Below are 27147 nucleotides of genomic sequence, written 5' to 3'. Positions count from 1 at the left end.
GAGCGTGGCGGAGCCGAGCGCCGGCAGCGGCGGGAAGGCGGGAGCGGGGCTGCCCGGTGCCCGCCCCGCGCGGGGGGCCGGCCCTGAGTGCATGCGGGGCGCCCCGCCGGGCCGCCGCCCGGCCGCCGCCCGCCGCCCCTGAGACACCGGCGGCGAGAAAGTTGCGGCGGTCGCCCACATGCGCGGCCGCGGCCGGCGGCTTGGGGAACGGCGCCGAGCGGAGGTGGGCGAAGAGAGTTTGAAGCGCTCGCCGGCGGGAAGATGGCGGAGCGGAGCTGAGAGCGGCGCCCGGCGAGCTCGGGCCGCCCCCGCCTTCCTCCGCAGCCCCCCGGACCCCCGCCGGACACATGCAGGCCAAAAAACGCTACCTGACGCTGCTCTCCGCCGGCACCTGTCTCGCCCTGCTGCTCTACCTGGGAGGCGTGCGGCTGCGGGCGGCCCGGCACCCGCCGCCCGGTAGCCGGCATGGCCCCCGTCCCGGCGGCGCCGAGCGGCCCTGGCCCCGCTTCCCCGATGCCCTGCGGCCCTTCGCGCCCGCCGAGCGCCCGGGCCCCGAGGGCGTCGGGCGCGTCTCCCCGCGGCAGCGGCGGGACGCCAGCGCCGGCCTCTACCGCGGGCGCCGCTGCCGCATGGAGTCCTGCTTCGACTTCGCCCAGTGCCGGAAAAACGGCTTCAAGGTCTACGTGTACCCGCAGCAGAAGGGAGAGAAGATCGCTGAGAGCTACCAGAATGTCCTGGCCGCTATCGAGGGCTCCCGCTTCTACACCTCGGACCCCGGGCAGGCCTGCCTCTTCGTCCTCAGCCTGGACACGCTGGACCGGGACCAGCTCTCCCCCCAGTACGTGCACAACCTCCGCTCCAAGGTGCAGAGCCTCCACCTGTGGAACAACGGCAGAAACCACCTGATTTTTAATTTATACTCCGGCACCTGGCCCGACTACACCGAGGATGTGGGGTTCGACATTGGCCAGGCCATGCTGGCCAAAGCCAGCATCAGTACTGAAAACTTCAGACCCAACTTTGACGTTTCTATCCCACTCTTTTCTAAGGATCATCCTAGGACAGGAGGGGAGAAGGGATTTTTGAGGTTTAACACCATCCCTCCTCTCAGGAAGTACATGTTGGTATTCAAGGGGAAAAGGTACCTGACGGGGATAGGGTCAGACACCAGGAATGCCTTATATCACGTCCATAACGGAGAGGATGTTGTCCTCTTGACCACCTGCAAGCATGGCAAAGACTGGCAAAAGCACAAGGATTCGCGCTGCGATCGAGACAACGCCGAATACGAAAAGTAAGTGAGCGGTGCCCCTTTCCCTGTGCTTATGTCCCCAGGGACATGCCGGTATACCCGGCTCTGCAGGCGACCCCTGCCACCGGGCAGATGTGAGCAGCTGTGTGCAGATGTGTGCCGATGCGCATTCAGTGGCCAGAGGAAAGCCTCCAGCTCTCCTTTGGGCAGGTCGGTGGCTTTCCCTGTCCCCCGGGATGCTGCTGGCTGGCTCGGTGCTGCCTTGGCCGGGGGAGCCGGCGGGCAGGCGTTGAAGGGCGATGCGGTGTCCTGCAACCGTGGCGTTGCTTGCCGAGGGACTGATGACCTGCATCCGCAGCCCGCTGGCTTTCCAAACGTGGCCAGCGGCGGAGATGCTGCTGGAGGATGCGCTGGCACTTGGCACTGCCCTTTGTCTTCCAGCGCCTTTTAGATGCCCTGTGCCCTCCCTGCCCTGAAACAAAGTTTGTACGATTCCTCAGCCCTCTCCAGGTCGCGTGTGACCCTGGCTCCCGCAGAGAGTTGGTTGCTGAGGGCGATGGCTGGGATGCTCTCTCCAAAAAGCACTGCCCGGTGTCTAGCTGGTGTTTGTGTATCTCCACAGACAAGCCAGGAACTTGACTAGCCGTATTTTTTCCCAGTTCAAACTAGCGCAGCATCAGTAAAGAAAGGAGGAAAAAGAAATGCTGACTGTGTTCACGTCCTGTGTCCGAGTTTTTGTCTTTTACGTGTGAGAGGATACACTAGTGATGCGAGCACATCCTGTGCTTGCTCGGTTCCTTGACTTTCCCCGACTTTTATTTTTATTCGTTGGTAATGTTATAGTGTAGCCAGATATTGTCTCGCTGTGCTGTTGCCCTTGTATTCCAGTCTGCTTTTCACGTTTGTATATATAGCTGCCGGGAAAATCGCTTCCTGGGAATTACCTCTAGGACTGCGATGCTGACTAAGCCGTTTGCAACTGATTAGTTCATTTAAATGCCGACCACCACTATGCTTACTGCAGAGTAGGTGCCTATATATGAAGTTTTTCACATGAGAATGTTTCCTGGGTAGCAGGAATTAGACGCTGAATTAAAGCAGACCAGCTGTACAGCACTGGGTGTACAGCAGTGGAGCTGCACCCGGAGCTGCCAACAGCTGGAGGGTTTTGTGGTGCACAAGGGAACCTGGGTGGAAAAATACTTCTGGAGAGCAGTTAGGAAGAAACTACGTTGGCATTAATACTGATGAAAATTTCTGACTGGCTGCCTGTTTCTGCACCGAAACTATCCCCAGGGATTTAGGAGAGACGGGGAAGGTCAGCACTGCAAAGCCAGGAAGCCTGTGTGAACTCTGCTCACCTTTCTGTTACTGTAATTCTGCTGCAGAGGGGGAGGAAACAGCAGTGCAAACACTCAGTGGACTTCTAATCCCATTCACTTTCAGGAAACTGATGGGCGAATGGTGAAACGATGCACACGTGGAAGCGATACATCGGCAGTGACGGGTGATCAGTAGAGATACTGAGCTAAGCTCATGATTTGTCACCCAGGAGTCCCTTTGGTTTGTGATCTCCTTCAGGGAATATTTTTTTGTGGGGAAAAAGGGAGACCTGACAATTGCAGCCTTGCAGGCTGTGCTGGTTGTTGGTTTTTAGATCTCAGCACTGGAGCTAATTTAGAGATGGGAAAACTCCTGGTTATTTGCTGCACAGTATACCATGTGTGCTGTCAAGTTGTCATAAAAGCAAACATACCCGCCTGTGGTTTGATGTGAGTCAGTTTTTTTACAGCTATGCCATTTGGTCTAATAAAAAATAGACCTCTCCCCATGAGTTCTGCTCCTCCCAAAGTGTCTTTGCCACTTATTTTGTAGTGAGAGGTGTACATAACAACCCTCAGGGAATACAATAGCATGAACCCAACTGGTTTGCCGTGCTGTTCATACAAAAAGTGGACTTGCCGCTAACACGCGGCCGTATCTGAGGTGATGTGGGGAGGCTTCAACATTTGTTGCAATGCTGCTGTTAAAAGACAGGAACTAAAAAAAGATGTTGACAAGAAAACAAGATTACTCCAAGAACCGAGGCAGGTTGAATCTGTGGTCGAGCTGCTGAGGTGAATGGGCTTTGCTCTGCTGAACAACTGCAAATGCTGAAGCTCTTTGACCCAGCATCTTACCGGAGCGAGCGCACCTGCCAGAGTGTGCTGCTGCCCCTTCGCAGTCCTGCTTTGGTGCCAATGCACAGCAAAGTATGCCATCTGGTGATCTCCCAGCACCACGTCCTGCCGTGGCCTGTGTCCTCTGGCTCCTCTGTGCAAATGGGGACCATGCCTGGTGCTCCGCTCCCTTTATAAAATGTGACAGGGTCACATCCCCAAGGTAGGATAATGCAGCCAGGCGGTTGAAATGCTTCTGTGCTGATCTGTAACCCAGGTGTGAAAGCTGTAGGAGGGACTCTCTTGTTCATCCCACCTGAAGCAGCATCTGATAATCAATGAGGCTGTAGTTGCTTGGGAAAGAAATGTCTCTAAATATGTCTGGGCCTTGAAAACTGCACACAGAGGGACTCTTGTGAGGTGTTTTGGGTTTGGATTCAATAGTGCATCCTCAAGGTTTTAATCAAAAAGAAGAAAAAACATACTCTCCAGGATACATCTATTTGCATATCCATATAGAGTTGGGAGTTGCATATTGTGGTTTTCTGTGCCTGTTTTCCCATTCTCTGCCGTGATCTTTACACCATTTCACTTCATGTGAAGGACAAGAGTGTGGGTGCCCTGGCCATGGTGAACTGGTCCTGAGATACCAGTCCTTCTCAGGGTGAAATATGAATGATTTACTCTAAGTAGAGGCCTTGCCAGGTCGGGTAAATTAGGTGACCAGATTTTAAAACACGTTAACCTCGTGTCAGCAGGGTGGTGGCGTTATGTTGTGTTAAGCTTGGGGCCAGCACACATTGCAAGTTACTTGTGATGGGGTTTCATCTACGGCACAGTATTTGGTGTTGTATTTGCATGAGGTCCACGTGTCTGCAGGATGTGGTGTTTCCTCTCTAGGAGGCTGAAGATACCAACAAAGGTGACTTCTTGACCTGTGGAAGAACGTGTAGAATGTCTTACTTTACTTGGGGGAAGGAGGGCTGGGCATGTGTGTATTTGACTCTGTCTCTGTGAATTGTATTGAAAGATCCATCTGTATGTCACAGCTAATTAATTTGCATCCTAGTTATGCATCTCAGCAGATAAAGTTAATGCAGACTAAAATGAATTACATTATCATGATTAGACTACTAGCAAACAGGATATAAAGGAAAACAAAGAAAACCTCTGGTTGCTTTACGATGTCCTTGGTTGTCAAAGTTGGCCTTTGTCACCCAGCACTAGGGCAGCTGGGCTTTCTGAATTCCTCCACAATAGGATTTCAGCCTCAAGCTTTCAGTTTCACAAAGGGTTAAGTGAATAAACACTGCTGCTGCTGAAGTTTGAAGACAGCCTCTTAAATATTTAATGACAGTCTAAATATATACATATGTACAATGTGTTTTAAACAAAGGCAGAATTCATATACAGGCTTAACTGGTTCCAAATAATTACTTTTTGGAAGGTAATATAAATGACTACGGATACTGAAAGAAATGGAGGAATGCAATGCTCTAGTAAAGCCAGATGCAGAGAAGAGATTTGCACCAAAATGAGGACCTTTCTAGGAAAGTAAATAATGTCTGTGGCATATTCTCTGATCTACAGCAACTCTGCACTTGGAAGATGGAGAGGGTAGTGGTGATGGTATCTAAAAACATAAGGTCTCATCAGAAGCTCATTCAAGGAGACTTTTTCCTCATCTGTGGAGGACAGCTGAAGTAAATGATGATAATGAAGGAAAGAGGAAAAAATGAACGGGGTTGAAGAGAGTAAAATGGGGAAGGAGAAGTGAGGAAAAAAATGTCTTTTTTTTTTTGAGAAATGTGAACTGTGGTGGAGGATAAATAGTATAGTGAGGTGTTCATTACATACTTAAGTTTTGTGACTAGTCAGTGCTCAAAAAGCCTGGGTGATCATGACTGAACTGAGAAAGGCAGGCAAAATACACAGACCCTCATGAAATGGGACTAGTTTTGCCAGAGGAGGTTGGAGGCATGTGGTGGAGGAGCCTATGGAAGGAGCTGCTCACAGATCTGCCTGGGACTGCTGGGTGCTGACAGAAGAGGGAGAGAACAGCAGCACATTGTGTGCTTGTACCTGTGAAACATCTGTGCAGGGCACATGATAGCACTAGGTAGGGTCGTATGTGTACTTTTACAGGTGAATATATCCAACTGAACATTTTCATTGATGCCTGGTATCTGGTACCTGGTGTGCACTCTACTGGTGGAACATGTGTCAATCACCCCTGAACCTCTCACCTGGAAAATCCTGAGTAAAGGTCACAGTCGACCAATAGGCACAGAATGGGAAGAGATGCAAGTTTTATTTTCATTTCCTTCCCACCAGGAATAAAATACACATATTGAAAAAAGAGAAGTGGTAGACGTAGACACTAAGGATGAGTTTGCCATTCACAAGACCGGCAGAAGAATGTGAAGTAAGGCTTAGGCTTGCCTGCCCAACATGTGATGATAATCTGGGCGCTGCATACGCATGTATGTGCATGTTTCAAACAAAGGCGAAATTCTTGTATTTTCAACATACTGAGCTTCCGTGTATTGTATTAAAATACAAATGTAAATGCTACACTTCATCACTCACTGCATTATTTTTTGAATTATGTAAAAGCCTTCACAGTCAGCTCATTTGCAGCTATTTAGGACGGGTTTGAGAAACCACCCAGGTTCTGGATGGCTGTTCTTCAGGACATCTTAACTTCAATGGGAACCAGTCTGTGCGTCTTGTATATCACCAGGCTGCTTTGGGAGCTTGGATAAAACTCAAAAACTACTAAGAGAGCTTGGGCATTTTCCCAGAGTATCCTGGCTCCTGCAGAGACCTATCACCACCAGACTACTTTTTTAATATTGATTTTCAAGAAACTGGAAATTTGCCTGGTTTACAATACGTTTATTCCAAAATGCAGTAAGTAGGTAAATAACAAAGCATTAATGTATGTCTGAGAAATACAGGACTTGCTCTATTGTTTTCCTCCTCTTACTCTCTGTATGTATCACAGAGTGTCCTTATGGACCTGTTGATGCTGATTTGATGCAGGCAGGGCCCTGGGAGGAGCTGGGAGCAGGGGTGACAGGAGCATCCCTGAGCTCACAGCCAGCCATGCAGTCCTCATCCTGACTGTTTGCACCAGGCTCTTCCCACTCAGTAGAGGTGTGGGAGCAGGTGGATGCATGTGCATGAGAGCGTTTCCCCGCGTGAGCAGTGCTGGGCGCTGCCGTGTGTGTGGCCGGGTGTGTGGAATTAGCCCCGGCAGAGGAGCCCACCCTGCCCGCGGGCGTTAAACCAGGCGCCCTTCTAACCTCAAGTAATTAAGTTTTCTTGTGGGGTGAGTTATTATTATGATTGCTTGCCCCAGGCCTTTCTGCATCTTTCTATGAAGCATCTCATATGAGGCTCTGTGGTGACAAAGCATTACAGTAGATGGGTATTCTGGTCCGCAGCAGGTGTGTTCTGCATGCAGAATGTAGGTGAGCACTGCTTTCACAGCCAGAGGGGTCTGCTTTAATTTTTCCTGCCCAGGAAAATTGTTCTTGGGTAGATTATTGATAAGTACTCGTCACTGAAGAGACACTTGACGATAGAACAAAACCCAAATAAAAAAATTATCTGAGTCATCATTTTAATTTCAAGTAGAATTAATCTTGAAACAAGTAGTTTGAAGGGCTTGTTGAACCCAGATCGGAACAGAGCTAAAAGTAACATTTCCAGCTACCCTGGAAGATGAAACCTTCCTGTGCCCCCAGCGAGGTGCCCTCAACAAGAATGTGCTGCAGAGCATCCCACAGTGCTCCTGCCTTCTTGCCCTCCATGGCTGGGTGTTTCACAGAGAAAACTCCGACTTCTGCAGGACGTTTTGTAGTGGCCCAAGGTAAGCTTCACTGAAATCGCTCCTAAGGGAGAGGGGTCGCTGAATTTGGGGTTCTCCTGGGGGGGCTGTGTGCACCTTCCTGCTGCTCCTGCTACCTTGAGAGTGTTCCCAGCTGTGGACCTCTTTGCATCCGTGCAGCTCTGAAGTAGTGCATCTTGCTGGGAGGATGGGATTAAACGAGAGGAGTTTCAGCTCAAGACAAACCCGAGGAAAAAAGACTACTGGTTTGACTCTGCTGGAAATAATCCTTTTGCCCCACATACAGCCCTGGAACAGCCCACTGGAAAGTAAACCAGCAGCCACTCGCGGGAGAGGGAAGTAAATGAAACCACACGAAGCACTTATTTACACAACAGATGTGAGTCAAGAGAATGTGCTGTAATCTGATGATTTCTGGAGTATTATCTGTGATTGTTTTCTTTTTCTCTCTGAGGGGTTTCTTTCAGAAAATCCACAGAGTTTTGTGGTCTTGGATAAACAAACTGTTTTTCTAACCAGAGGAAAATAATCAGTAGGTACGTGGATAACTGTCTGGCCTGTGAATGGAGTTAAATGCCGTGTTCTGAGCTGTGGAGGTGACTGACTTCTCCGGGACTTGGCTATATCTAGGTGATGATGCAAGATTTGTGCTCCTGTCCTGTGTTGTGTGGAGATTAGTTTAGCCTGTGGGAATGTGTGGGTATAACTTCAGGTTATATTTAAGGTTCTGCAGCCTTCCACATTGCCAAGTATTTTGAGATGTATAGGTTTCAAAACCTTCTCATGGTTTACACAGAGCAGTAGATTTGTTCCTCTTCCTCTGTTCATCCAGTTATGCTGTGCTTTTATATGAGGTTTTGTGTTGCTCTTTTTTCAATCCAAATTTCAGGAGGAAACAGGACATGTATCATGACTGTTTTGCCCTTAATTTAAGAGCCTCCTCAGTCAGCTATTGGGAGCATCAATGCTGGGTAATGCTGATCCAACTCATCCCCACATCTCTGGAGCAGGCAGAGCGGGAGGGAGCTGCAGCAGGAGGTGCCTGCAACACCAGGTGTGCACAGGGGTGATTACAGATCTAAGCCAGAGAATGGTGGGAATCCTTTCTTCCATTTATAGAGCAAATTATAAATTATAACAGTTGTCAGCCATGCATTGGAAGAAACTGTCCTGGTATTGTAGCATGGGTGCCACAAAATCTGGGAGGGTTTTTAGAGGCTGAGAGGTTGGAGATCAGCACACTGCAGTGGTGCAGGAGAAACAAGTTAAGGAAATGAATTCCAAATCACAACAAAAGAGAGGAAATCTTCACATGAGAAGAGGGAAATAATGTTTTAAGAAATACAGGGCCTATCTCAGCAAAATGTTGTGGCTTATCTGCTTTGCTGGGAAAGAACTAGCGTGAGTGCTGCAAGGCTGATGGCTTTCCAAATGCAGTCTAACTTCCTAAAATGCTATCATTTCTAAGAATAAGAAAACATAACTGTAAGCTAGTCAGGAGGGTTAGGCCTCCTTAATAACAGGAGAAAAAAGATGCCATTTTCTTTAAATATCTTGTGTTTTCCCCACTCGTCTTGTCCTTGACCTCTCACTGGGATTTAACCTCAGTTTTTCAAGTGATGTAGTGCTGCCTCCTCAACCAGGATGCAGACAGGAGGCTAGGTGGGTGTTCCCTGAAAGGTAGTGGATGTTCATCTTGGCTAAATCAGGTTCCCATTTTGTACTCCACTGAGACAGGCTTCTCCGTGCTCCTGCAGTCCCTGGGTGAAGTTTAGTGCAGGCAGGGCTGTTGTGGGACCTCCTGCCTTCTCCTTCCTGTCACACACGTGGTTTCGAGGTTGTACTTGGACAGCCAGGATTGCTGCTGGCCACCATGGTTACATTTCCATATGCTTTTAAAATGGGAAGAACACTTTGCCTTCCCCAAGCATTTCGTGGATTACTCGAGTGCTTTGCCATGTTTAGAGAAAGCACTATGTAAAACTGAGATACTACTCATTCATGTTTTCTGTATCCCCTTTCCAGGAAGTATCAGTGAGTGAAGGTCTAAACTGATTTTCCCATAAAAGGTGGCAGTTGTCAGAAGCAGTATAAAGCAGCTCTTCTCTGTGTGTCTGGCAGGGGGAAATCCCCACAAAAGCTCTTCTGGGGTTTGACACTTGTCCTGTGTCAGGATATGTGGTACATTAGTATATGAGCCTTTTAACTTCCCTTACTTCACTCAGCCCCTACCATAGGCCACTGCCTTTCCAGGCACTCTAGCACGGTTGTTCCCGATCACTCCTCCAAGGGCTCTTGTGATGCAGTTAGCAAATTCAGTAAAGCTCTTCTGCTGTAAGTTGTCTTTTTTCCGCCATGATGGTTTCTAGTCCAGAAATACATGAAAACAAAATAATTCCTGGGTTCCTGAGTGAATTTCCCATTTGCTCACTTTTTCCCCTCTAATATCCTCTTTGTGTTTCTGAATGAAACAGAATTAGGGCTAATTTAGTTGATTGGCTGCAAAACAAAAGTATTCAATGCTAAGAATGGAAAATGAGAAGGCCTTTCTGAAATGTTACTTCTTTGCATAATTGTAATAGATTATAATTATACAGTTGAGTGTTTAGCAGGGGATTTTCTGTAAACACGGTCATGGGAAATGTCTGATCGCTCACTTGTGTCGGTTTGAGTCCCAGTGCGGTCCTGTCGACGGCTGTAACAGCATCTCTAACAACATTTTCTCTTTAGGCTGGATGGCGTGCTACAGAGAACGCTATCTCCAGTTCCCTTTTCAGCTCCTCCTACAAAATTACCGCCGGTCGATATGGCCATGTCAGACTGTTGACACAAATCGATAAGATCAATCATTCTTCAGCTCCTAAACAAAATTGAGAGCGTGATGCTGATGGCTTGCGCGTAGCAGTAGATTCCTAAAGGAAAAATGCATGCCATAGTGTTTGCCAAATGTACATGGGGGACCCTGTCCTGTTAATAATTAGTTTTCTGAGGCTGTAAAATGGAGCATGGTATAAATAGTTTCCTAGAGCTGCGGTGTGCATTATGACCCCTGCAGCCCTCAGTCTGATGAAGAACATCACCTGACAAACAGCAGTGCTGGAGACAGGGAAGCGTGGCAGTGTTGGTTAGGAATCCTGTTTTTCTTCATTCTCCTAGAAGATCTTGGCTTCTGATATTGGTTTTTGCCTTGTGAATAATTGCAGACATTGTATCACAATACTGGAATTCCTGGTGCAGTCAGGTAGTTCAGTGCGTTAGTACCAGGAAGCTCGTCAAAATTGTAGTTGTAGTCTGCAAGAATAAAATCAGAGGCTGCTTCTAAAAATCAGAATCTTTGTCTGAAGGGAGGACAAATTTTTGTTTATAATGTCTGAGTTTATATCTCTGAAGGCTTGTTTGGGTGTGTCTGCTCATAGACTCAATCAGCTGTTTCAGGAAGATAAAGACATGAATGTTTCATCTTCTGAATTTGCCACCAACCATTGTGCTGGGTGCTAGCAGATTTTTGTTTTAATTAAATGTAATTTATCTAATCCTAATGGGAAACATAATTATAGGATTTACTTTTTAATAGTGTGATTTCAGAATTATTTTATAAAGAAGAGTAACATTTCCCCTTCAGGACTATTTAAAAATGGGGAAACAAAATAAAAAAACAAAGTACACTTTGCTAAAAGTAATAAATCTCAGACAAGATGCAAAAAAAAAAGGCATCTGATATGTTGGAGCTGCAATAAAGCTGAAAATTAATGATCAGTAAGTTGCTGCTGCAAGAGACTGAATGCATTATGGATTTGAGGAGACGCCTATAGCTTATTAAATGTCAGCAAATTTTTGCATAGGCAGGAGAAAACCCTGATCAGAAATTGTAAAAAGATGCAACCTGCAGCTGTAAGATCCAGTGCCACAAAGGATGTGTGCACCATGTGTGTTGTTGGAACGTAAGAATGTGCTTTGTAAGATCAGGGTCTGAAGTTTCATGGTAAACTCCTTTAGTTCCTGATCGGAGAGATTTAAATGTTTCAGTAAGGCATGACTGTAGTCTCTGGGAGGGATTTATCATAGTTTGCATAAGAAGGCATGTATGACTGTTTAAAATAATTTAAAACAAATAACATCCCTTCACCCTCCTACACTCCCTCATGCTTTTTTTCCCCTAAAACCAGAAGCTAAGGCTACTACTTGAATTGTAATAGAAAAATATATCAAGTGAGTGATCACATCAGGCATGGACACTTACCAAATCACAGCGAGATAACTGTGAATAACTCTCTAGTTTCAACAATTTGCATGGCCATTAACAATTGATGGGTTTCCCTTAGAACCGCATTATCTATGGCAGCAGGATCTATTCCTGCACACTGCTCCTGCATACTAAGTGCCAGACAAATCCTCAAAAGAGAGGGTAATAAAAAAATCTGATAGCAGCAAGGTGAATGAAGCAGGTAGGAATTTCGAGGCGACACTTTTTGAAGATGGGGAAATATTTCAGGCAATCATGCATTTTCATAACTGCTCTCCATCTCCCTTCCCTGCCTACTTTTTTTACTACAGTTCTGCAAGTTTTAATTCAAGCTGGTTTTAGGTTTCTCTTCACTGTTTGGCATTGCTTCAGGCTTGATGATCAGTCTGGCCTGTGGATGAGTTTATGCAAGATTTTGAAATACTTCTTGTTATATTTTTGGATTAGACACGTGTCTTGAGAAGCTTTTATGCATATTCAACAAAAGATAAAAATGGTGCTAAAGTTAGCCATCCAAGATTGTTGGGTGGCTCTTTCATGCGAGTGATTTCAAGCAGTTGCCAAAGATGTGCTTTCCGTATGAGAATCATGCCACCGTTTTAATAAGCGCTCAACACATCCCTTATTTCTAGTGCTTTCATCTCTGCCTGACAGCAAGTCAGTTCTTTCCAGATTCCTCCATCAAGTTGATTTTTCCAGACCCAAATCTCTTTTCTCTCTCTCTTTTTATTTCTCTTTCTCACCCTCTTCCCTCTCCCCCTTTCTTTTCATGGCGCTGTTGTTGTGGCAAGATTAAAGCAGCTGAGGGAAGTGGTGGCGGGAAAGGCTCTGGTAATCAAAGCGCGCAAGCGGCTGGGGCTGTGTGAAGGCAGGTGGGTGACACATCAAAGGGGGGGATGTGGGTGCATGCTGCTCTCATCTCTCCTTGTAAATGACCCCCCTGCCATAAAGAGAGTTCCTGGGGTTAGTTTGTGAGCTCACACGCACACAAATGCGATTGCTTTTCTATGGCCTTCCCAAAATTTACTTGCAGAGAGTGGTAATAGAGTCTTAGCTTTGTTCCTTGGAAGATGGCTTCTGCAGATGTGGCATGTAAGGAGACAAGTGCCTGAGTTGTTAATTAGCAGGAGGTGGTCGTTCACCTTCATCTGAGAACAACCCACCATCTTATTGTCCCATCTGCCTGTAAGTGTTGTTTCTGGATTGCCGTGGGCAGGATGAGGAGAACTGGAAGGTCTGAGCAGCGCCTAGTTGTCCCCAGCTGAGTCTTGCATGGTCAGAGACGTAGCATGTCCTGTCTTGGCAAGAGGTCCTCTGGGTGGGGCAGGCAGTGCCCCTTGTTTGGCCATACAAGCTGCTCCCCAAGCTCTGCACCCAGTGTGAGGGCTTCAGGTCCCCTCAGCTCAGTGGAAGCCCCAAATTCCTGTTCATCTCTAAATTCTCTGTGCATGTCCTCTTGACATGGAGGTAACCATAGGGCTGGCTATTTTCTCAGCTGCTGCCTCTCCTCAGACCCTGGCTTGTCTTTGCTGTGGAGCTGGAGGTGTAGCATCCCCTGGTCTGGATTGACTCTTGCTCTGTGTTTGTGCAAGGGGACCTGGTCCTTGTCTTAACCATTTGCCCTGAAGGTGTCAAAAAATCATCGCACTCTGCACTTGCCATCCTTCACAGGACTCGTTTCTGTTACTACTGCCGAGAAACGAAATAACCAGTGGAGTCATAAGGACTCTTGTCTCTTCCTTCGCTCTCTGCATCACAACATTAGTGAATTGCAGTGAAAACAGGTTTCAGCTTTTGTTTTATTAGCTATTTCTGGCAGCCTTAATAATAGCCGTTTTTAGCGAAAAGGTTTTTTATTCTTTCATTTTTCATGAAAATTCTCTCTGACACAGGTCACAGTAAAATAATTCACAATGAAGTTGTCTGTGTTGTTTGGGTGTAACACTAGAGATCTAACAATTTAGAGATGGTGTTGTGATCCTGGGTTGCCCTGTTGGTGTAGTTACTGGTTATAGCAATAGTTCTTATTTACTTTAGCTTCAGTCTCAGGGTAACTGTGTTTCACAATAATCAATGCACTGATTACTGTAATTGCAGCTTGTGGTACCATGGTCTTACAATTAAATGACTGGGCCAATAAAGCATGGAATTTAATGAATATTTGTAAACAAACTTGATTAGGAAGTAGGTTGAGGATGTGCTCTGGTGGAGGGTAATAGAAGAGACCCATCCTCAGCTTTGATAATTAGAACAGATGGAAACCAGCAAATGAGCAGCAAAGCATGGAAACTGTCCCACTGCTACTTACCTTGCATTTATTACTGCACCATGTCTTAAAAATATCTCTTAAAATAAAAAAAAAAGTTGGCTCCCTACTGCAGAGAGATTCTGTGTACACAATTTCAGTCTCTTTTGCAGAACTTTAAAGCATTGTCAGACATGAGGTTGAAAACTGGATTTACAATGTAGGGCTGGTATCAGCCTTAAGTCAGAAGTGTCTATTGTCACCCCATGGTTGAATCTTAGTGCAATTAAAGTGAAAAAGGAAGCCACCATTGAAAATGGGAAATAGATTTCCTAGTGCTGCCTCTGGGAGGGTGGATGGCTGACATCTGGCAGTTGCTGTAAAGTTGGCTACATTTTATTGTCATTGAGGAACTGTGTCCCGTTTTTGCTTGTTATTGGTCATGCTTTGTGTGCCTCCCTCTGGTTGTGTACCTGTGTTTCAGATGCGTGTCCCTCGTCTCAGGCATGGGGTCCTGTCCTGCACACTGTCAGGCCATTTGGGAGCATGTTTTGTAAGTCTGGCAAGTTAACGGTTAAAGGATTCATCCTGTTTTGGATGGTTGCTTTATTTTAAGGTTGCCAGAAATCCCTTTACACCTTCTTGTCTTTTCTTTCCTCTTTCCCCATCTTTAAGCTACTTGACTCTTATTTACAGGTTTTCCTGGCTAAGTACATGTGTGTCTCTTTAACAAAAGTAGCATTCAATCCTGCTGTCTTCCTGTCCCTTCCATTTTTCTTTAAGCTTCTGGTTATCTGAAAAGTTTGGTACTAATTTTTCGGGGAAATGCATATGTAAGGAGCCTTGCTCAGAGAGCGCCAGCCCTGAGCAATAGGCTGGTGAGTGGCTGCTCTTGCCACAGGAGCTTGGAGGGAAGAGGGTCTTTCAACAGTTACAGTTCATCCATTTGCTTCCTACCTGCTGGTTTCCAACAGTATTAATTTTTATGCATTTATTGTGTTTAAAAGCAGGACTTCTTACAGCAGTGCTTGCGGAGATTCTTTCTCCCCCCCAAATGCAACAAATAGGCATCTGGTATTTGTTTTGTATAGCACAATCCTCATAAAATGAAGAGTAATAAAACATAATTATCTGTAAAGGCTTGTTTTATAAGCCTAGAAATGAGCTTGTTCCTGCCTTGTTTTGGTCTAGTTGTAAGATAAAGATGCCTTTGTATGGTTTTAGCCCCTCTCCAAATTAGTAGGGAATCAGTTATTACAGTTTTTTAAATCCTGTTGTGCAAAGGTGTGTTTTGTAAGGTGGTGTGAGTGCATACACAGGATAGCAGTGATGGATCTCTATGGGTGAGAAGAGACTTTTTCTGTTCTTTTTGGAATTTTTTTCCTTACAAACAATGGGTTTTATTTGAAAGCTTTGGTAGAGTAAGAGGGTGGAAAATTTGTGGGCTACATGAACAATTCAGCATTTCTGAGCTGTGAGCCCTAAAGTTGGGTTTGAGCCCTTTCTGCATGTTGCCTGTCCTTGGCAGCATGAGGGACAGTGGTCCATCTTCATGCTTGGATGTGTGCGAGGATTCCTTGATTTGGCCCCTGTCGCCTTTCTGCCAGATGTAAAGTGCTGTGTATCTTCATCTCTATGGAGCGTTGCTGGCTTGATCCGCCTCCAGTTAGGTCCTCAGGACTTCCAGCACAGGATTCAGCAGTTCTGAAGAGCTAATGATACTCATTTCACCTTAGATTTGCTGCTTGCTCTTTGTTTGTAGGGCAGTATGCCATTTTGCTTCCCTTTGGCTTGCTCTTACCCTGCAAAAGCTCTTCCTGTCACTACATGCTAGCGGCATATTCTTCTGTGAAAAAGTGAAACTAGATCATTTAAACCAATTAGATAGTAAAGCGAGACACGCGAGTAGCTTATGGCTGTCTGAAGATAAAGTGTGAAAACCAAATCCTTTTAGAAAACTCACAGTCTAACCTTACTTCCTCTTTATTTTCTTTTAAATAGTAATAAGCAAGAATCCACTTTTTTTGTAAAAAAGAGAAACCTGTGGGGCTGCAATGCACCTTCAACTTCAGCATGCGTTGGAATATGTTTGTTTCAACACTGTTCTTCTTTGCACAATTAATTAAAGTGATAGAAGAGGAAATACACCTTTGCTCAGCTTTGTGAATTGTAGCCTTCTCAAAAGCAGATATGACTTAGGTATTGCTTTCTCTCTGCAAGGCAAGCCTTGTAATTTTGAATCTTGATGAGCAGCTGCTTTTGTTCTGTGAGTCTCAGAAACAATGGGGTTGGGAGCACTTAACAAATTGCCAAATGATAGCATTGCAGAGAAAACTCTCCTTGAAGTGCCTCATTCCCTGCATCTTTCGTTCTTCAAAGAGAACGAGACACTGACATAGTCTTGGGCGCAGGGACCCACTGCTGGGGCAGGGGAGTCCTCCCCCAGCAAATCCTGCTTCCTGGGCAGCAGCAGTGCCTGCACACAGCTGTGTGCCAAGCTACTGCTGCCCTGTGTTGGAGTAATTTCCTTGAAATGCATTTTCCTTGAAATACACTTTTCTTTCATCTTATCTGGTGATACTGCTGTAATCTGCACATTGCTGACTTCAGTTGTTTAACAACACTGTTGTGGCTGCTCTCAGTCCCCAGCCAGCAGACAGCCAACAGCAGCAGCAGGGAAGGTGTTAGGAGGCACCCGGCTGCCTTATGTGATCTTACATTGTTTTCCATGGCCAGAAGTCTTTGATCTATTTAAACAGAAGCCTGAGAAGTGGAGGATGGATGCCACATGGCAGGCTGATGTGTAAATGCGTCCTTTTGCACTGAAGTCTTACGTCACGTGTGAGCTAAATGTGTCAAGTATGTCAGAGGCTGCAGAGTCCAGCTACGAGTCAAATGGTCTGAGATGTTTGTCATCCCCACACATGTTCCACTTTTTCATGCAAGGTCTGGAATGCATCTGTCTTATTTTTTTGTCTGGGGTATTGCTTCACTTATGTGTAGAGTTGGGAGATATCTCCCTGGAAAGTTTACTGATCCTTGATTCATTAATGTCTCCAGAACAGTAGCATCTCCAGAACGTTGCTTTGCATTCACAGCAACAGAATTGTGTTTAAAAGTTTGGGTGGTTCTGATTCAGGCTTCTGATTTCTCCGGAATAATTGGGTTTCGCTTTACCAGTGTAAATGAATTGAAGCCTTTAGCTTCAGTCCTGCTGTGTGTGGCATGGACTCATTATTTGTTCTCTTTCCCATTGTGCACAGAGTGGTGGCTTTAGGTGCATTTTCTTTTAAATGCCACGTAAAGTGAAATCCTGTTATTTCCACATTCTGTGACACTCCTCTTCAAAGTATCTAGGCAACCTTTATGTAGATGACGCTTTTGAGTCAAACTTTTCCATCATTATGAATATGGTCCCGTGAAAAGGAGCAGGATGAAAAAGGGAGGGAAGAAAGAGCTGACTTGAACTCACTTTGAGCAGCTTGAGTCACTTGTATGAAGACTCTTTGTAGGAAATGCAACACACTGAAGATCTCTGCTCCCTTACACTTAAACCATCTACTTCAAACTATTCCATGTTTTTCCTTTGAGCTTGGGCAGGTAGGGAATCTCCTGGCCCTGCTGGAGCTGACACTAGAACTGCTAGGAAAGGGGGATTTCAGGGCTTCTATAATTCGTCCCTAAGCAGTGACCTTCCTTGTGTGGTTCTCTGCTCCAGACTCAGGAGAATGAGTGGTCCAGAATGTCTGCAGCTGGAGCCTTAGGAGGTATGACAGATTTTGAGTTCAGCTGTGCTTCTCAGAAACCAAGAGCTGAATGGGAGGCTTGAAAGCCTTGGAGGGGAAGCTACTCAGTTTGCTTTCAGCCCCTGCAAGGAAGAAGTAAAGCTTATTCAGAGGAGATTATTTGAATTAAAGCGTGTCTGTGGGTTTAGGTGTGACCATGACGCCTCAACAGTGCAGATGGAGCAGCCATCACTACCACATCAGGGTGATCAGTTTGGAATTGGTCTCCAAAGCCAAAGTCACTCAGATATGCTGCACAGGGGGTGTTATGGCCCCAGACTTTGTGACAGGTGGATGTCATCTCTTAGAGCAGTTCTGGTCAAACAAGCATCCTCAAGTGGGAGGCAGGGCCAGTGTAAACGTCACACCACGTGCTGTGGCTGCTTTGGCAGAAATGTGATTGGTGTCCTCATGCTTGATACTGATTGAGTTGGGGCTGCCTCATCATCAGGATGCATGTTGGTATTAAGGAGCACGTTGGTGGTGTAGGTCAGTGTACACAACAAAACAATCACCCCAGCTCCTCAACAGGCAGCTTATACAAATCTCACTTTGCCCCCCTTGCCCTGGCCTGGTGCTGGGCAACATGATGTGTTCCCCATCCAACTCTAAGAGGATGGGGTGTTCATAGGACTGATGCCAGAAGCCTAGGACTGTGGTTTGGGGAGATAAAATGTTGATTGTCTGTAATTTACATTTGGTGGGAGGTGATTCCTTTGGGCTGTCATTGCATTCATGCTGTCAGCCCAGATACCAGTGACCACGATGGCATCTTCCCACATGCAGTTGGGTTGGCCCAAAGGAGGAGGCTGAGCTGGCGGTGGAAGGGATGGAAGGCACTGTGTGCCACTGTTGCCCCGGGTGCTAGGTTTTGGGAGGTGGCAGCCCCAGGCAGCTCACTGAGGTTTCTCTGGAAGCCAATGCAGAACATAAAATGAAGCTTGAGTTTCTCAAGACTGTCGTTGCCAGATCCCCTTCCCCATTCTCATGTTGCCCATCTGGTCTTTATCAATAGCTGAGCCTGAGTGTTTAGCAGTATCAGGACAGGGAGGGTAGCTGTTTCTTAGGGAATGCTGAAAGGATAGTTGGGAATGGCCTGGACAAATATGTAAAGCATGAGGAGGAAGAAACCAGATTTTTGTGTTTGAATGCTTAGAGCAGTAAACGAAAGCTTCCTGTTGCAAGGCAAGGCAACTACGTATGCAGCCAGAAGTTGGTTTTGGTGTTTTTTTTTCTTAGTATTAAAGGGCCAGCTGTATATATAATCTTGACTTAATTTCTCTGCTACAAAAGGGTAAAATCATGATCTTGGACCTCATTACAGTTTGCCTGTAAATGAGGATGCTGTTGGTAAGTATCCCCATGCAGTGATACTTCTTTATTTGACCTTATGTCCGTGGGTTGCTCATGAAAGTTGAGATGGATATTGACTGCTCTAATCTTAACTATATGCTTAATTACAGGGCAGTAAGAGTCAAGTGGGATAGCATTTCGGGTGGTTGGTGTGGAAATAAAGTGACATGGTAAACTGAGCACTGGCAGTTCACTTGGGACAGTGTGGTGGATTGGCATTACATTATGGTGGGAGAAGCTGCCAAAGGAATACTACAGTGCGGTTAAGTGGGACTGTTAATGGCATGACTGAGCCAATTCATTAATGGCAGTGATGAGATCTTGTGTCTGCTTTCCCTTACAACTACTGGGTGAAGATACTCAGGTAAAACAAGACCAGTGGGGGTAAGGGAGGAGGAAGAGAGACTCCAAAGATATGGTACAGATGCAGTGACTTTCTTTAAGCCTTGGTTCCCAGGGCCTTTTGAAATTCAGCTGTTTCCGGGATGGGTTTTATGGAAACCTGGCAGTTTGCTGTCAGAGCAATGTACTGCTGATGAAACATCTTCATGGAGGTGCTGCTTCTGTGCATTTGTTTGTTGGGTGGGTTGGAAAGAAGTGGAGGAAAGGGTGGACTTACTCCTGTCTGGTGGAGGTTTCTGCGCAAAAGGACCAAATCAAGGCAACAACTGCTCTTTGGCAGAGGATATTCTCAGTTACTGGTGTTTTCACAGGCAAATAGCAGTAAAACAGGGGTGTTTGAGATAAAAAAATGTATAGAGAAAGGCACCATCTTTGGGATTCCAAAGAAAAGCCAAAGTAAAGAGCTGGTGGCTGCAGGCAGTGCAGTATTTTCTTAAGTATAGATGAAGCTGTTGTCTGAGCCATTTCTGTTTATTAGTGTCTTTGTTAGGAATTAGTCTGCTGGACCTTGTAATTTTTGGAGTTAGGGGAAGGTAATAAAGATGACCCTAAAGTGGGAGTAGCTTTGAAAAAAGACAACACACATTTTGTTTTAAACAGTAAAATACACCCCTGTAGTAGAGGGTATACTCACAATCAGGGGCATGAAAGTCTATGCTTCCTTCTGTTACACAAAGAAAAGGGTCTCTGGTTGAGCTGTACCGGGGTGTATGAGATGGTCTTTGCCCTGCTGGGGTGGCCCAGGGCTGATGTGTACCGGGTGGGACGTCCTGGCCATCAAGAGAAGCAGGGTGAGCTTCAAGGAGTTATCAAGGAGATAAATGTTGTGTGTGAAAGCCCGAGGGTGGAAGGAGGGGGAGAATTAAGAATTTGAAAAACAAGACTACATCATTTAGTACAGCAGCTTTTTCTTTCAGTTGTTCCTCTTGTATTTGCTAGAAGTAGGATTACATTGTTTGGGTAGTGAGGAGGTGAGAAGGTTACTCTCTCAATTTTTAATGTGAGATATAAACTGTAAACCACATGGACAACCACATAGTTGAAACAAACACACCTGCAGCAGAGATGCTCATCATGGGTTGAAACACCTCCGCGTTGACCTGGAGAGCTTCTGGTGTGAAGGCATTTGTGTCTGGCACCTTGATTCACAAACAAACCAAATCTGAGAACTGACAGTGCTGGATGGTGCACCACAAGCATGTGATTTCAAGGCACAAACCTTGTGTGAACTCACTCCACTGCTCCCAATTTCCTTAGAAACCAAACCAAAACACCGAAGTGTGATGTGATGATTTGGGGTAGGGTTTTTGCTGAGCCAGCTATACATCAGGGTATCCAACTTAGATCAGGTGCCATCTCACCTGAAACTGGTGTGAAACCAGTATGGAGGCAGAGGGGTCATACTGGTGGGGGGAGATGTCTTCTCCACCTCCACAGAGATGTCTGTGGGTGTTGCGGTCAGGTCTTGGGGAAAGCCCAGGGCTGGCACAGCCCTGGACTTAAGCAAATGACTGTGGTTTAAAGAGTGTGATTATCTTTTAAACATGGTAAAAGTGATGTACAAGATGTATTTTTAAACAGAGTATGTTTGTTTGGTGTCCCTTTGGCAGAGAGTTTATGTCTGTGTAATCACTTTAGTTAAATTGTCTTATTTTCTGTCTCACTCGCATTATGCAAATTTTATATTGCATGCTTATGTGTTTTAGTTTTGATTTTTATTTTGTACAATCAGGCACAGTTGCATTGGGAAGCAGATGTTGCAGTGGTATTTGAGACACTTTGCTGCTCCATGGGAAGGGGGATGCAGGCAGAAGAATGGAGGCAGCGCTGCCACAGGGGGCCTTTTGTCACCTGTTTGGAGGAATTCCTCAGTGTGCCATTCAGAGTGGCTGCACTGAGAGTTTAATGGTGGTTGAAGCTTTGCCATAAGTGGTAACTTTGGAGGGAAGATATAGAAGATGAGGCACTGCCTGCTTTCAGTTCCTGTGTAGGGTATCAGGTCAAGCAGCCACCTGAGCCTCAGCTTCTGGAGACGGAAACATCCAAAGGATGTCAAAATGCAGTGCTGAAAGTGTATCACAACACCAAGGTTTGTTAAACATCACATTTGGAGGACACTGGGAAGTGCTGAAGTGGCTCTGGGTATGTGGTTGGATAACAGAGAACAAATAGGATGCTTTATACATGATTTTTCTCCCCCTGCTTTCCTTTAATGAGGCCTATGTGTGTGTCTAAGTACTTGTTAATGAAATAAACTCTGAAGCGTGTTTGGGTGCCACATCTGACAAAAGCTGATTTTTTTTCTTCCTAATTACAGATACTGCCTGTGTCCTTGCTCCAATTTTTTGTGATATCAGAAAAGCTGATCCCACATGATGTGCATGTTTTCCCTGTTACATTATGCCCTGGAAATTTTGACCTCTAGCATTTCATAGTATTTTGTAAATTATGGAAATGTTCCATATTGTTTTTGTATGAACTCCATGGAGATGGGGTGTCTTGAGTTGCTTGGTTTGGTACTGAGCTTGGGAATGTTTCCATGTGCCTTCCCAAACTCAAAGCAGCATGCTATTTTACACTCAGTTATTGTATTGAAGATCACTTTTGTCTGTGCATGTAGAAAACCTGGAGTTGCTCTTAGCCAGTTTAAAATAATGGATCACTTGAAAGAATATTGCCTAGTATTTATTGCTGCTCACCAGAGGATAATTTCAATAAGAGTTTATCATATTTATTCAGCAGCAGACTAATAAATTCAGATTTGTTTAAACAAAGACTCGAGGAAGAACCTGCTAAATGCTTATGGTTATATTCATTGCAGGCATAAGCTACTCCATTTCACTCAATGTACTTGTACCTGCTTATGTCACCAATTAATTTGGCTCTTAATATCTTATTTTCAGCACTTTTTTTCCTCTGGGTACTGCAGTCGTGTTCATCCCTGATGTAAGTCTATTGTGGATAATGGCATCTCTGATGCTTTTTGTCTGTGGATGAGTTTGACTTGTTGTTGTGGCAAAGTGTAGATAAAGAAAAATGCTATTGCAGGAAGGAATGATCTAATATGCTGAACTTGAATTCGGGAAGGTCTTGAATACAAATTCTCCTGTGCTGTCTTTGTGGCTTTGAAGAGTACAGACACACACATTTTAAACAGAATTGCATACACCGTGACTTTCTCTGTTTTGCTGGTCATCATCCCACCAACTTCCCCTTCTTTTTTTGCTTTTAATCATCTTTACTATTAGGCCACTGCAAACTCTAAAATAACATGCACCACATATGTTAGCTGTGAAAATCAAACCCTCACAGGCTAAATAGTTGGTCTTACAGGGCACAGGCACCACAGACAACTCAGCACATGAAACTTGGTGGGTTTTGCAGGCCTTGTTCCTAACTGTTTGATAAATGAATTTGTCAGACCTATCCAGACCAGTGGGGAGAGCAGCACAACCTGACCCAAGAGTTTGTGCAGGGCAGGATTTAACTAGTGCTCATGCTTCACAAGAGATTTTGGCATTCACAGAAGACATCTTGGGAAGGTCTGTCACAGTGAGAGTCTAGTGTTTGGACCTGCAGAATATGGAGGGTTAATAATGTGCAGGAGGAAACAGTGCTGGATGGTGACCTTTTCTCTGTAAAATTAAGCCAAGGAATATCATGGATATTAACCTAAAAAGGCCCACTAACAGTTGTTGACTTTCTAGGAAATGTTTACCTGTGTTGGTCATTTCTATTCCATTAGAAATGGATTTTTCTGTGTCTTGAGAGTGAATCACAATATTTTTTTCCACTCTGTTTTTAATTAAAAAGTAGAAGAGTGGAAACCTTTTTATACAAGTGGTTGGAAAGCTGAGCAAGCCGTAGGAGATAAATAAACTGGTAAAGATTAATTGAACCAAACAATGGAAGTGACAGATTCCTGTGCTTTCAAATCCTTGACAAAAAATTTATTAATATGACTAATATGTTGGTTCCTAATGTGACCTACTCTTGCACTACAAGCACTTTTATGTGGGCACAATGCTTTCTGAAATCCAGAGTAAAACAAAGCAACTGGTGTCTACATCTTCACCATTAGTAGTAGCGTTAAAAGACCAGTGCTGATGCAGCAGGAGCAGCATATGGATTAAAATTATTGGCCAACAGGGAGTAAGAGAAATCTGTACAACTTTTTATACTTAAAGTCTTACATGATACATTTAAAACACCTGGATGTGCTTGTCTCTGTGACCTCTGGGCTGTAAGAGGTATGTGCCTGGTGACTTTCTGCAGGCAGCACTTACCTGGCAGCCTTGAAGTTACCCTTGCAGTTTGTATTTATTGCATAGATGTTACAGAGTTTTAATTGCTTTTGTGTGTCTGAACTGGTGACAGGGCTCTGTGATTGTTATTTGCATGGAATTAACACTGGAAGGGGGATGTCAGAACTCTGAACGCTGTTGTGCTGGAGCTCATGGATGTGTAGATGGTATGAGATGGAGCTCCTAATAGAAAGCTGCTGTTGTTGGGTGCATCTGCCCTTCTGCTGGAAAGAAAGAGAGGCAAGAGTCAGCATGTGGTGTCAGAACTGGTGCTTTTTATTCCAGCTGATGTGATCCTGCAGGACCTCTCCATTAAAATAGCTGGAAGTGGTTTTAAATGGCGCTCTCCTGCGTTGTCAACACCAAGTTGTCTGGAAACACCCACTCCCTCTCTCTGTGCTGCTGGGGGACCAGGTGGGTGTGTGATGGGAGAAGCTGGCATTTGGCTGGCACTGCTTCAGCTCCTGCTGTGCCCAGAAAATCCCAGTGTTCCCCTGCATGGCCTGAAGAGGGGTGGGAAGTTGAACTTCACTGCTATTCAGAATAAAACAGTGATGGGAACTGCAAAAATCAGTTTGCAACTGTCAGTTTGGGGTAACTGATTTATTTTGAGGATAAGGGCAAGGAAGAGAACTGGGTATTTTGGCAAATTGCAGTTGTGCTGGTCTTGAAATATCAGATGTTTTGCCCTCTCTCCTAAAAGCACAGGGACATTGAGGTCTGTATGTAGCTTTGTTGTGAAATGGAGGTAACAAAGGCAAGTGGCCTGCATGGTGTTTCTGTAGAGAAGTTTTGTGCACTAATCCACATGAGAGCCTCACTGCAGGGTGGAGATTACTGGACTATGTGGATTTTGGTCCTTACCTCTTAGCATGGGAAAGGGGAAGGTGGTGCTGAAGTTGTGGAACACTTGTTCTTGGGTCTGGGAGCCTCCTTTCTGCTAACAGCCGAAATCTGGTAAGGGGAGCTTTTAATGGCTGTGCAGCTGGGAGGCAGCTACCAGAAATAGTGTTAATGAGTGTTTATGACCCTTCCTGGTGCCTTCAGTGATTTTGGTGCAATAAATGGATACCTTTTTAGTGCTAGTTTGAAAAGAGACAAACTATTTTTGTTCGATTGCTGCTGATCTGCACCAAGCGAGCTGTGACCTCTGCCAGCCTTCGTGCATTAAGAAACTTCTCAAAGGTTTTACGGACATTTTCCATTAGCCACACCGTAGCTGTTGCCATGAATATTTAATGTCAAGAGCAGTACTTTTTGTTATTATTATGCTTTTTTTGGTTACTCTGCTTTGACAAAAGTGGTTATTTGCCCTCAGAGACCAGGCGGCAGCCAGCATGCCCTGCACACCCCACTTGTACCTTCCTCTTCACTTTTTATCTGCTGTTAAGCTTCTCCTCCTCCCCATGACCCTCCTCTGTAGCCCTCAGGGAGCAGTGCCATTTCCGACAGGATTTGCAGTTGAACTTCACTTGGGCACAATGGCTGTCCCAATGGCTGTCCTGTGCCTCGCTTGGGCACCAGGGGATGAATTCCCCACACTTCATGGGTTGCTGGCCCCTCTTTATCTGCAAAACAGATAAATGAAACAGAGGAATGCCTGCAAGGCAGAGCCACTTCTGAGGGTGCACACGGATCCAGTGTCTGGGGCACCCCCTGAGCATTTTATTTCTTTGCTGAAGGGAACACATTCTTCTGATTTGTAGTCTGATTCTTCTTTCTTGGTAATTTGTTTGATTAATACTGTTTCCCTGGTAATGCTTTGGTGTCTATGTTGTCTCTTGTTCCCCACTTCTTGTGTGCATCCACAGTCTGTGTTCCACTTTTTGCTCTCAAGGAAGGCTCTCTTACTTTTTTTCCATGAGGAAAAGGAATGCATGCCCAGGATACCCATGGGGTGAAGCTGGTGCTGTTCTGGCATTAGGATAAGTTTTGCTAAATGTGTGTGGTGTCTGTTTGGGTACATTTGAACATTTCTTAGTCACTAATGCAGAACAGCCCTGCTGTCGCTGTAGGGGAGGGATTTGTGTTCCCAGCTGGCCCAGTGGAGTTGCAGGATGGGTGATGGAATTTATCCAAACTTTACAGTGTCTCCATGGCAGAGAGGAGGACACGGGGCCCCTCGGTGGCCATCTGTTTATCTCCTTTAATGCAAATTTGGGGGTGAAGCTCCTGAGCTTATGCGAACTGTGTAGGTGGCCAAATCTGTTGGAAAAGCCCAGCGAGCCCTTTGTGCAGAAGGGGGTTCCCCCCTCCTGTGCTGTGGTGGTGTGCTTTAGCATCCTGCATCACACATTTAGGTTTCTGAAGTTTGAGAGAAACTGAAGGGCACGCTGTAACCAGTGAGTGCATGTATAGTAATCTCAATCATGGCTCACACTGGCAAGAGCAGGGGTAGGATGCTGCATGTATTGTCTCTTTGGAGGAGCCTTGTGCTGGTTGAAGGCATCTTCCAGCAGGGGATTGTACCAGTAGGTCTCTAATTGTTAATCTAGGTGTAACTTGGCCTCTGGTCAGCCAAGTTGTAACCACATGTCCCAGATTGGTTTGTGTGCCAGCTCTTAGGGTGGGACTGAGTGATTAAAAAATATTTGTCTGATGGTACAAGAAAGGCTTGGAGGCAAGAGGCTTCCCTTACCATCATCCCAGTGAGTGGAGCAGCCACAATGCTTTGTTCTCCAAGGCCTCCTGCAAACCCTCTTCCTTTGGTCCCTGTACTTCTGAAGCCAAACTCAACTTGATCCAGGGAGAGTTTGACAACTCCTGGTTTGCAAATTAGTTCCTGAAGCCTGTGGTCACAGTCGTGACATTGCAAGTATCGTAACTGCAGGGATCCCATCTGCCCAACATCTCTTCTGGGTCGCTTTTCTGGGATGTGGAAATTGAAATGCTCAGTTCTGGATGCAGGTGCTGAGTGGTGGTTGGGGATGGAGGGCCGGGGCTGGAGAGGCCAAAGCTCTTATCTTCACAGCCTCCCTGGGGTGGTGCTGGATTGTGATGGCAGTGAGACTGGGCTTTGCAAAACATTCTTAAAATTTCACAATTAGCTCCAAAGGTAAGTAATAGCTTTGAGGCAGCAAATGCATTTGTTCTATCTCCCCGGGATCCAAATTAGCTCCTGTCCGCACACACCTTCCAGTCTACCAGCCAGCAGCTGCTCATTGCAGTAGTTGCAGACACGTAGGGGTGAGGGAAGGGGGCTGCTGGTGTGCTGCTCTGCCCGGTCCCCTGCACCTTTAGCTGGGAAGGGAGAGAGACGCGGTGTCCACAAGACCCTTTCAGGAGGGAAGGGAAATGCCGCTGGTGTTCTGCACGCATGGAGAAGCGCACAGAAGGCAGGAGTATAAGCTGTACCGTTGGTGAATATTTAATTGTGGCTTCAGGTTTTTCTTTCTAAGAATAAATAAGAAAATATTTCTTGGGTGGAGAATTGTTAAGAAGTGTAAAGTGTTATTGGAAAGCAAGTGGTGACTGTACTGAGCTTGCTTTCTTTCCCATGCAAAAAGCACGTGTCTCCTTGCAGGTAACCTCCATCACCTCTGGTATGC

General features: G+C 45.6%; 1 protein-coding gene across 1 annotated transcript in view; it reads left to right on the top strand.

Moving 5' to 3' along the window:
* Nucleotides 1-130: 130 nt before the first annotated feature.
* EXT1 (exostosin glycosyltransferase 1) overlaps nucleotides 131-27147 on the top strand; it is a 176521-nt gene continuing 149504 nt past the window's right edge. The window contains exon 1 of the mRNA XM_027684386.1: nucleotides 131-1294. Coding sequence (XP_027540187.1) covers nucleotides 348-1294 — 947 coding nt within the window. The 5' untranslated portion in view covers nucleotides 131-347. The remainder of the gene's footprint in view (nucleotides 1295-27147) is intronic.

This window comes from Neopelma chrysocephalum, unplaced genomic scaffold, assembly GCF_003984885.1.
Source record: "Neopelma chrysocephalum unplaced genomic scaffold, ASM398488v2 Primary Assembly neopelma1_66, whole genome shotgun sequence".
NCBI lineage: Eukaryota > Metazoa > Chordata > Aves > Passeriformes > Pipridae > Neopelma > Neopelma chrysocephalum.
Note: the sequence above shows the minus strand (reverse complement) of the source record. Positions and strands in the feature narration are given on the sequence as shown.